The 11,386-nt window shown below is 41.7% G+C and overlaps 1 protein-coding gene across 4 annotated transcripts in view; it reads right to left on the bottom strand.

The window, feature by feature from the left end:
* Positions 1-5,316: 5,316 nt before the first annotated feature.
* The window catches only part of Pdss2 (decaprenyl diphosphate synthase subunit 2), a 268,265-nt gene continuing 262,195 nt past the window's right edge, over positions 5,317-11,386 (bottom strand). For 3 of the 4 annotated variants that reach the window (XM_077801683.1, XM_026389653.2, XM_026389655.2), the window contains one exon: positions 5,317-6,118. In XM_077801683.1, coding sequence (XP_077657809.1) covers positions 5,960-6,118 — 159 coding nt within the window. In that variant the 3' untranslated portion in view covers positions 5,317-5,959. The remainder of the gene's footprint in view (positions 6,119-11,386) is intronic. The other variant, XM_077801684.1, reaches the window with a different exon arrangement.

Genomic DNA, 11,386 nt, shown 5'->3' with positions numbered 1-11,386 from the left:
GACTTCAGTGGAATGGAATATGGGCATGAGACAGAAGTTTAGCCCAAAGCCCCTAAATATAAACCCTAACTTTATTTTGTCTTATATGTGACATTAAAATGAATGTAGAACTTGCCCCATGCAGTGGCACACACCTGAAATACCAGCTACTTCAGAGGCTGAGGCAGGAGGATCACAAGTTCAAGGCCAACCGTGGGCCATTTAGCAAGACCCTGTCTCAAAATAATAAATAAAAAGGGCTGGAACCGTAGCTCAGTGGTAAAGTGCCCCCAGGTTCAATCCCCAGTACCAAAACAAAACAAGACAAAGAAAGATGGCCCAATGCTGTGATGCTTACCTATAATCCCAGCGCCTCAGGAGGCTGAGGCAGGAGGATTGTGAGTTCAAAGCCAGCCTCAGCAAGTTAGGCCCTAAGCAACTTAGCAAGAACCTGTCTGTAAATAACATAGAAAAAAGGGCTGGGGATGTGGCTCAGTGGTTAATTGCCCCTGCAGCACCAAAAAAAAAAAAAAAAAAAAAAAATTGACTAAACCTCAATGTGAAGGAAGAAGTCATCATAATGAAGTGCGACTGGCTGGGAACTTATATTGAAACAAGAGGAAAATGCAAAGAGGCATGAATTCATCTTAAGCATTATCTAACAGAACTGGGACTCACTAAGGCTGTATTAACTGAGAAGATTAATAATTCAAGTTGAAGAATTTTAAGGTGATTTGTTCCACAATTTTAACCTGTGCCACGGAGAACCTGTAGAGGCACTATTTTTCCAAGTCAAAGACTTTCTTTCTTTTTTTTTTTTTTTTAAATTTGCTCAACTGCAGTTTTATTTATTTTTTTTTTAAGAGAGAGTGAGAGAGGAGAGAGAGAGAGAGAGAGAGAGAGAGAGAGAGAATTTTTAATATTTATTTTTTAGTTCTAGGCGGACACAACATCTTTGTTGGTATGTGGTGCTGAGGATCGAACCCGGGCCGCACGCATGCCAGGCGAGCGTGCTACCGCTTGAGCCACATCCCCAGCCCCAAAGACTTTCTTAATAGTGGGTCTGGAGGCTGACTTACAAAGTTAGCCCATTTTAATATACTTATTTACACCAGAAGAAACAACCAGGAATAGAAATTCAGATGCCTCGTTTAACATTTAAACCACTCATTAATAATAGTCGTGAAGGCTGCAGCACCATGGGAAAATGTTTATAATGTGTTACATGAACACAGCAGGACCCAAAGTTGAAATTATACTGTAATTACAACATGCAAAAAAAAAAAAAAAATCCCGCATGGCAAAAAAAGGCTGGAAGAAATACAAATGAAACAGTAATACTGAAATGAAATTGATAATACTGATTATTTTAGGGTGGTGGTTATGAATGACCTTCCCCCCCCCCAAGATTTCTGTAAGTTGATTATTTACTTAGATGTGTTTGAAGAGAAAAAAAATTAAGTGAAATTCAAGCTACTCTAATGGCTAAGACAGTGGCAATCCAACACGCTTATTAGTTCACAGGGTGCACAAGGATGCACACACTGTCAATCCTAGATGTGAGCAGAGCCACTAGATAAAAGCTAGATGCTATTTTTCCATGAAGATAGGCATCTCCAAAAAAGAAAAGTAGAATCCTGAGAAAGAGTCTCTTTCTATCATGAGAAAGCAATTTGTATTAAAGACAAACTTTGACCCACGGGGAGAGGCCTAGAGCCTAGCACTTCAGAGCTGGAGGACAGGGCTTTAGCTAAAGGGAGGATGGATAGCAGTGCTGGCCTTCCCATGGGGACACTTCTTCTAAGGTCACTTCGAGATGTCTATAATCTCCTTAATGGGAAGACAGAACCCAGTCCAAAAAGAAAAGAAAAGAAAACAAAACCAAAAACAGTTTATCTGAGAAGAGATCAGCAGTCAAGATAGGAAATGAGAAATAAATGAGCATCCTGTTGGGAGTGCTTTTTTTGGTGTGTGTACATGGTCCTGGGGCTCAAACCCAGGGCTTTACACACATGTGCTAAGCCAACACTCCACCACTGAGCCATACAGCCAGCTCTAACTCAGAGAATTTTAAAAAAAGATTCAGGAGCTGGGGATGTAGCTCAGAGGTAGAGAGCTTTCCTAGTATGCATAAGGTCCTGGTCCAATATCTAGCACCGAAGAAATAAATCAGATTTAGTGGGACAGGAAACTGCTTTGTAATTTCTGGGGGAAGAGTAATTGATATTTTTAGAAAAGAATGGCTATAGGAGTAAGAAAAAGAAGGCTATTCAGAGAAAAGAGGGGGAATCTGAACCAAAGTGGATCCATGAGCACCCAGGGGCCAGCTACAATATGAAATGCTGCAGACAGGGAGGTCTGAGGGGGGACACCATCAGTGATCTTGAAGAAGCCATCTCAGGAGAGCAGTGCAGAGGCACCTGAAGTCTTTGTTCAAGCATTCTTTGAGTACACAAAGCCCAAGCAATGGGCGAGATGGTGAGGACCTAGGAGTGAATGGCCAGTTGTAAAGTTAAGGAGTTTGTAAACTGTAAGAAGGTTTGTTGATAAAATTAGGAGAGAGAAAGTGCAGGTGGAAGAATATATAGGGAAAAGTGAGGGATTTTAGGCACAGGGAGACCTGGGCACATTCATAGAGAAGAAACCTAAGATTCAAGAACAGGGACAGGAAGGAGACAGGAGGAAACAGGTCTGAGGTCTTTGGAAATGAGAAAAGTCTTATTCTTTCTGTCTGGTGGGTGTGGGAGGTAACGGGGTTTAGCCCAGGAACGCTTAATCACTGAGCCACATCCCCGGCCCTTTTTATTTTGAGATAGTCTTACTAAGTTGCTTAGGACCTTGCTAAGTTGCTGCTGAGGCTGACTTTGAACTTGTGATCCTTCTATCTCATCCCCCTCCCCACACACCCCTCTCCCACTAGGGTTACAGAGATGTTGGCCACCAGACCTGGCAGAATACACCATTTATTATGCTAATAAAGAAAAAGCTGGTAGGGAGGAGAGTGCAGTTAGGTTCATGGCCTAAAGTAAGGTTTGGAGGCACCAACTTTAAGTTTGGGGGTAACAGGTGGGAGGAAGCAGGACAACGGCTAATGAACTCTTCCCTCTAGTAAGAAACTCAGGATGGGGAAGGAATTAAGCTGAGGTAAAGGAGGCATTGGAGAGCCATTGACTCTCTCTATTCATTATCTCCACTAAGTCATACCCAGGCAGTAGGTTGAGAGGTATGATTAAGCAATGTCTTGGTACCTAAACTTTCTCCTTAGAGGTGTCTGAAATTATAAAAACTTGGTGTGAGCTAATAAATAAATATCCTTTAAGAATGTGCATGGAGCGGGCTGGGGATGTGGCTCAAGCGGTAGCGCGTTCGCCTGGCATGTGTGCGGCCCGGGTTCGATCCTCAGCACCACATACCAACAAAGATGATGTTGTGTCTGCCGAAAATTAAAAAGTAAATGTCAAAAAATTCTCTCTCTCTCTCTCAAAAAAAAAAAAAAAAAAAAAAAAGAATGTGCATGGAGGAAGGCTATCGGCATTTCATACTCTAGAGTAGATTTGTCAACATGTAAGCTTTTAAAAAAGCTTGTCAAGAGCAGGCGCTGGGCTGGGGATGTGGCTCAAGCGGTAGCGTATTCGCCTGGCATGCCCAGGGCGCTGGGTTCGATCCTGAGCAACACTTAAAAATAAAATAAAGATGATGTGTCCACCAAATATTAAAAAAGAGAAAAAAAAAAGAGCAGGGCCTTTTACACAGCCTGCAATCCCAGTGACTAAGGAGGCTGAGGTGGGAGGATCAGAAGTTTGAGGCTGGCCTGGGCAATTTAGTGAGACCCTGCCTCAAAATAAAATTTAAAAGGCTGGGGATGTAGCTCAGCGGTAGAGTGCTTGCCTAGCATGTGAGTTTGTCCTACAACAAACAAACAAACAAACAAACACTTGCCAAGATGCTGAGGAAGTGAAAACTGCTGAGTGTGACCTGAGGAGAAAGGCACCCCTGGGGGCAAAGGCAGAGCTCTGTAAGGTGGGCCTGCTGCTCTCAGGCATCCAGGAGCTTAGAAGTCCAGATGGCAAAGTAAACGGAATGGAACAGGAGGTAGGAAAGGTCCCCAAGAGAGGAGAAAGGTGAGTGTTGAAACACAAGAGTCTAGGGGCATGTCATGTAAGGGGAAGCTTTCTGCATTTCCTCAGAGCTTCTCTTTGCAAGTTGCTTTTCCTCCTCCATGAATCTCTTACAGCATGTTTGCTATCGAGACAATCTTAAATGGTAAACTTTTAGAAAATAAGACAAACCTGGAAGGGACTTCATAAATTATCTCATAAAATCCAATTTTACAGAAGAGGCAGTTGAGGCTGAGAGGGAAGTGACTTGTTCAAGATATACAGCATACCAGATCTAAGCCAGAATCGGAGAAGCCCCAGGGTCCTGCCTTGTGCACTGCAGTACCTGTCCATCTGCTTCCTGGAACCTGCAGCTCCCTGAGGTTCCTGTGCATCTAACATGAAGGCACTCCCCCTCCCTGGCACAGTTAATGATTAAAACCCAGTCTCATCTAAAGCATGGTAGCTGTAGTTACTAATTAAGCCAACTCAGTGAGAAAAGACAGTTCAAACAGGAGAGTGGAGCATGCTACTCACAATCTATAGGCCTTAGATTGCAGCAGTAGAAACCACACAATTAAAATATTTTAAGTCCACTTAAAATATTTCATAAAACAATATCTTAACCTTACATTTTCTGTTCATTGCATGCCACATGCTGGGCAGGGATCAAACTTTTGGGTGTTGAGGGGGAGGAATTTAACTAAAATAACTTCCCTTAGTGTTTGAGTGAAGTAGGTAATCAAATCTGTTTGCTGTGCTCGCTGTCTCCAGATAGGGCTGTAATTACACCACATGAGGAAGAAAGGTAGCTGAGTCTCAGTCCAGATCATTTATGTAAACTCAGCCTTCTTGTCAACGGTGTTCTCACATTGCATGCGTGCAAACCACAAAAATCATCTCCTGTGAACCACACAGAGACAGCGTCCGATTGCAGGCTTGCGAGATTGCTTATGTTCTTTCTATAATTGGATGTCTGTGGTTCAACACCAAAATTTGACATTATGAGGGTAAAAGAACACGCTTACCAATGAACTCCCTAATATAACAATTACATTTCCCAAATTTGTAAAAATTAAAGGTATTGTCTAAACCAAAGTATTACAAATGCATATATTTTACTTGGTGAAAAACTCATTTTTCATTAAAAAAAGTTTGGATCTTTGAGATGTGTTTGAAAATAATTTGATGTTCAAGAAAGAAAAACAGACAATTTCTAATATATCAAGATAACATTTAATCTCCTACTTTAAATATTTGGCAACTTTTTCAGCAATTTCCCTCCTACCCCCAAATCTTATAAAAACCATGATGCAGGAAATATTCATATTGTATCTATAAATAGAGACATAATTGCAAGATGACAAAGAAAGCATATTTTTTCTTAATTCACGGAACTCTTCTCCATTTTTGACAGATGGGTCAGTGGTTTCTGATTTGACAGTCCTTCCTGGCTGGGATCCAGAGTGTTTCTCTTGACACCTGCAGCTTCCAGCTTGCTCTGTCCTCTCTAGAAGGAAAACCACAGGCCACCGCCCTGGCGCCATCCGTGGCTTGGTCCAATCAATAAGGACTTATTTCCTGTCCATTTGCTGAGGTCACAGGAGCGAATCTCATGAATTATTTCTGCTGCTGCAGCCTCAAGTGTGCTTCTGGCGTGACAAGTGAAAACTGCTTGACCTTTTTTTTTCCTTCTAATTTTGTTTGTAGCAGTTCCAAAATGAAGGTGGTATTCATTTTAGCAATGTGATAAAAGGAAGGGGGAAAATGTGTATATTTTAAAGTCATAAACACGTTTAGATATTTCCTCACAAAAGCTCTTCCAATCACCTCATTCCCTAGGTTTTTCAGCTAAGGAACAATAGGGTCTTTTTAATTTGGTGTCATGAAAATCTGGTCACAGCAAACACAATGTTTTCTAAAGCCGATCTGGCCTCCGAGGGAGGGAAGCTCTCCAGGGCCTCCAGTGCCTTGTTTCCATGGTAACGACACAGGTCAATAGCTGAAGTCACACCTTTGCCAGCTTTGATTGTTTCTCGCAACTGTTAAGAAACAAATGCACAATAAAAGTCAGTTTTTAGGGTTCCGGATAAGGATCACAATTAATTTGGCTGGGGGGGGGTGTTGGAAAAACAAAGAAGGGGAGAAACAGTGTAGCTTCAGTATTTCTGCTCCGTTATTTTGAGGAAAGAGGACATCATTCCCCAGTGATCCTGAGGCACTAACACTCCCCGAGGCTGCTCCTGTCCGCGCCGCAGAGCAGCACAATAGGCTCCAATCAGCCTAATTACACCTCCTCCTCTCCCCCCCCTGGATAGGCTGAAATGTGCCAGGCTGGGAGCGCAGTCACCAAGGCGCAGGGCATTTACATCCCTGGGATTTTGAATTCGACGACTGCTATTCTTATGTGAGGAAGCCTTCACTAACATCTTGGTTCATAACTTTCTTTTTAACACCATATGTGAACACAATAGACCATATGAAAATTCAAGAACGACACATGTTATTAGACTGAATGTGACAACTTCAACGAGTTGGGAACAGCGGCGCTCGCCTGTAATCGTAGTAACCGAAGCTGAGAGGAGAGGACCAAAAGTTTCAGGCCAGCCTCAGCAACTTAGACCCTGTCTCAAAAAATAAAAAGGGCTGGGGGTATAGCTCAGTGGTAGAGTGCCTGGGCCCATCCCCAGTCTCCAAAACAAAACAAAAAAGATGAAAAATTTTATTTGGGAAGAATTAACCAACACAACCTTTGTAAATGATTAACTCTTGCTGACAGGTGAAGTTCACTCCAATCCCTCTCTCTGATCACAAAAAAAGACCAATGAAATGGTTACACTTTAGACATGGAGAGAATAACTATTTGGTCTGTCTACTTTCCTCCGCCCCATTTCCATCTCCACTGTCTACCTCATTCCCCAGGTAAGGAAAGGGGAGTCCTCCTGGGTCCCCAGATCAAGGGCAATTCTGGGGTTTCTCACTATGACTGAACTCTCTGGCCTTCACAGACTGGGTGAGGCCAGGAGATAAATTCTAGTCTAGTAGTGGATGATGATGCGTGTCACTTCTGGGCTGTAGTGTTGAATTGTCTAGGAGAGTCCCTTTAGGGCTCTCCTTCTGGCACTTGGAGTTGTTTCTTAGCCTGAATCCTGAGTGATTAAACCATGGGCCTCTTCTGCCTGAAATGGACATGTAGTGGGGACAAGAGACCCAGCTTTGTTGTCTTAAGCCACCAAGACTATGAGATCATCTGAAGCCATTTTCACTGATACAGTCAATAAGTCCTAGTCGGTCCTTCTCCCTTGGAGCTCTCAGATTTATGCTCTACGCTTCCTTCCTATTGCCACTACATTAGTTCAGGCTCTCATCATCCCTTGCCTGGGCTATTTTTTGCAATCACCTCCTAGAGAGTCTTCCTACCACCAGTTCTGCACCCCTGAACCCCATCCGACACGGCACACTGCCAAGAGATTTATAAAATACAAATATGACCTTGCTTAAAACCCTCCACTGCCTTAAAAGTCCAAGCTTTTTCAGGAGGCAGTGACATCTCTTCCCCAATCTTGTTCTAGCCTAGCTTCAATGTCCTCCCCTGTACCCTTTCATCATGTATTTAGGGCATCTAGTTGCAGTTCTCACCTATCATCTCCCCTGGGACTGCCCTCCTCCACCCCCTCAGCTCCCCAAATTCTACCTGGGTGGAATATACTCAGCTACCATGGTGGCCCTGAGGAGCTAGGTGTTGCTCTTCCTCTTGGATTCCAGAGTACCCTGGACACATCTGGAGTGCAGCCTTATTATATAGTATTGTATTTCAATTTTCTATTCATTTATCTACTCTTTATGAGGTTTTATGTTACTTACTGCATAATGCATTAAACATGAACAAAAAAAGAAATATGCTGGTTTATTCCTCTAATTATACAGTCAAGAGAACAGAGGTCTAGAGAAACTCAGTGACTTAAGATCATAGATGGAGAGTGGCAAAGATGATGCCTCATCCAAAGGCACTTAATACTAAACCCCAGGTTCCTAGCACTCCACAGATATTTCAACTGCATATGAATTCTGGGGCTATTCCAGCGTGGGTTTCTCTGGTCTCTTGCCAATCGATGAATGCATGGAGGTACTAAAATGGTGTTGGGTAGCAGGGGCAGCAAGATTCAAATTCACATTCCAGCTTTACAATCTGATGGAAGGCACTTCACTGCTCTTAGTTCTAAATGAGGATAATATCAGTTTTTTTTTTTTTTTTGTAGGATTGCTGGGAATAGGGTACATGAGAGCACAGAGTGCTTGAGAGTGTCTAAATCACTGCAGATGCTCAGGAGACTTAGTTCTCCCTCCAAACCCTTAGCTATGGCCAAGAAAGCCATTGAATCCACTCAGATCAAGATTATTTTGACTTGATACCCAATAGCCTCAAAGGTAGCTGGACTTGGATCAGAGCAGTCCTGGACATAGATAGATAAGAGAGACAGATAGATAGGACACTCCCCTGTTTTCATTTTCTTTAATCTCCCCAAATCTATTTTTATTCATAGTATTTATTTTTTTAAAATTTTAAATCCTAATTTGTTATATATGACAGCAGAATGCATGACAATTCATGCTACACATCTGTAGAGCACAATTTTTCCGATCTCTGGTTGTATACAAAGTATATTCACTACCATTCGTGTCTTCATACATGTACTTAGGGTATTTTTTTACATAGTATTTATTTATTTTTTAAATTTTTTATTCTAATTTGATATATATGACAGCAGAATGCATGCCAAATCTAAATTGGAAAATCCAACATTCTCTTCTATTCTACACTTCTAGGTTGGTACCTGTAAGCATGAGGACATCTGCATTACTAGATTACTAGATGCTCAAATTGCAAGAACTAATTGAGCACCTACTATTTGTAAAGTACTAGTAGAATGATCCTTCTCTAGTTTATGGATCCAGAACCAATGAAGGGCAAACTATGAAAAGCAGCAAACCAAGGTTGTACTAAGCTGTTGAGAAGAATGAGGGATTGACTTTAGTTGGGAGACTCTTAGAAAGACTTGCAGAGTGTGGTTTCAGGCATGAATGTTAATAAACAGATATGGGAAGAAACCAGCCTGAGCAAGGGCACAGAGGAGACCAAAGAGTGCAGAGTGTCCAGAAAATGAAAACAGATTAGTGAGGCATAGCTTCCAGGGCTAAGTGTCAGGGGACCCAGGAAAGTTCTGAAAACCAGACTAAGATATTTGTACTTTTGTTTTCTTCTAATTTTTAGTATAAAAATTAGAAGAAAACAAAAAGTATTTTAAAAGAACAGAAAAGATGTAAGATTATAGCCCTGGGTTAAATTTGGTCCCCTGTTTTAGCATATAAAGTTTGGCTGGAACATAACGATGTCTATAATATGTACTGTCTATGGCTACTTTTGTGCTATGGCTATACTTTTGTGCAGAGCTGTAGAGTTGAGCTACTACTGCAGACTGTATGGCCTACAAAACCAAAGACATTTACATTTTGGCGTTTACAGAAAAGGTCTGCTGACTCCTGAACTAATACAATGAAAAACCATGTATCTTCCACCTAGACTCAACCATGGTTACATTGTTATTATTTGCAATGCTGAGGACCGAACCCAGGGCCTTGCCATGCTAGAAAAATGCTCTACCACTGAGCTACATTCCCAGCCCTTTTTATGTTAGACGAAATCTTGCTAAGTTGCCCAGGCTGGACTTGAACTTACAAATTTCCTGACTTAGCCTCTCAAGTAGCCAGAATTCCAGGTGTGCATTACCATGCCACTAACAGTTGTTAAGATTTGTCATTGCTGTTCTATCTGCATGTATGTATGTGCCTCTGGACCATTTGAAAACAAGGTGCAGGAAGTGGTATGCTGGTAAGTTAGTTCTCAGGAGTATAGTGGTGGGGGAAGCCCTAGTTGTATATTTGCAGATTTCCATTCTCTGATTTCAATCTGCCAGGGTCTAGGGATCACAAAATTCTTGGATCTTTAACAACAGTACCTCCTCAAAAATTTGATTCTATGATGAAGGCTGATTGGCTCTGAGTTGTTAGGACTTGGTTTGGGCATATCACTGGGTGTAGGATGCTTCATCCTTTTTTTGACTTGTTATCTCCTAAGATAACATTCTCCTATACAATCACAATACTATTATCACAACTAAGAAAGTTAACTGGGAAAGTTAGAGAACTGCTGGGCATGGTGGCACACACCTGTAATTCCAGCAACAGGGGAGGCTGAGATAGGAGGATCTCAAGTTTGAGGCCAGCCTCAGTAACTTAGCGATGCACTAAACAATCTGGCAGGACCCTGTCTCAAAATTTTTTTTAAAAAAAGGGCTGGGGGTGGGGGTAGCTGGGAATCTAGCTCAGTGGTAAAATGCCCCTGGATTCAGTCCCCAATACCCACCCCCCCAAAAAAAAGAGAATTCTCTATTATTTAATATAGTCCCTATGCAAATATCCTCAATTGGTTTCCAAAAAATTTTTAACCATTTTTTTTCAAGCCATGATTAATCCCAGTTTGCACATTTGTTTGCAAAAACATTTTAATCTCTTTTATTCTGTTATGACACTGTCATTTTTAAAGAACCAGGCTGTGTTGCAGGATGATTTACATTTCTCTGATTATTTCATTTAGTTTGTTCCTCTATGAACTTAATTCAATCTGGCTCAATTGAATATATCTGTATATGATAGGTGTGTGTGTGTGTGTGTGTATTTATTATTATTGTTTTTTAGTACAGGAGATTGAATTTAGGGGTGCTTTACCAGTGAGCTATATCACTAATTCTTTTTTTTTTCTTTTTGGTAGTGGGGATAAACCCAGCAGAGCTTAACCCCTGAGCCACATCCCCCAGCCCTTTTTGTATTTTGTTTAGAGATAGGGTCTCTCTGAGTTGCCTAGGGCCTTGCTAAATTGCTGAGGCTGGCTTTGAACTCTCAATCTTTCTGCCTCAGCCTCCAGAACCACTGGGATTATAGGTGTGAATCACCATGCCTGGCTCCTTTTTCTGTTTTAAAAATTTGAAACAGTGTCTTACTAGTTAGATGAAGGTCTTGCTACATTGCTGAGGGCTGGGCTCGATTTTACAATCCTCCTGCTTCAGTGTCCTGAGTTGCTAGGATTATAGAGAACACCAGTGTGCCCAACTTAATTGAATATTTGATGGTGGCTAATAGGGTATTTAATCTTATGATGAGAGGCTGGGGGTATAGCTCAGTGGTAGAGTGCCTGCCTAGCATGCTCAAAGCCCTGGGTTTTATCCTCAGCACCTCCTCAAAAATCTGATTCA

Source organism: Urocitellus parryii, chromosome 8, assembly GCF_045843805.1.
Source record: "Urocitellus parryii isolate mUroPar1 chromosome 8, mUroPar1.hap1, whole genome shotgun sequence".
Classification (NCBI taxonomy): Eukaryota; Metazoa; Chordata; class Mammalia; order Rodentia; family Sciuridae; genus Urocitellus; species Urocitellus parryii.
The sequence above is the reverse complement of the archived record's forward strand: the minus strand, read 5'-3'. Positions and strand labels throughout refer to the sequence as shown.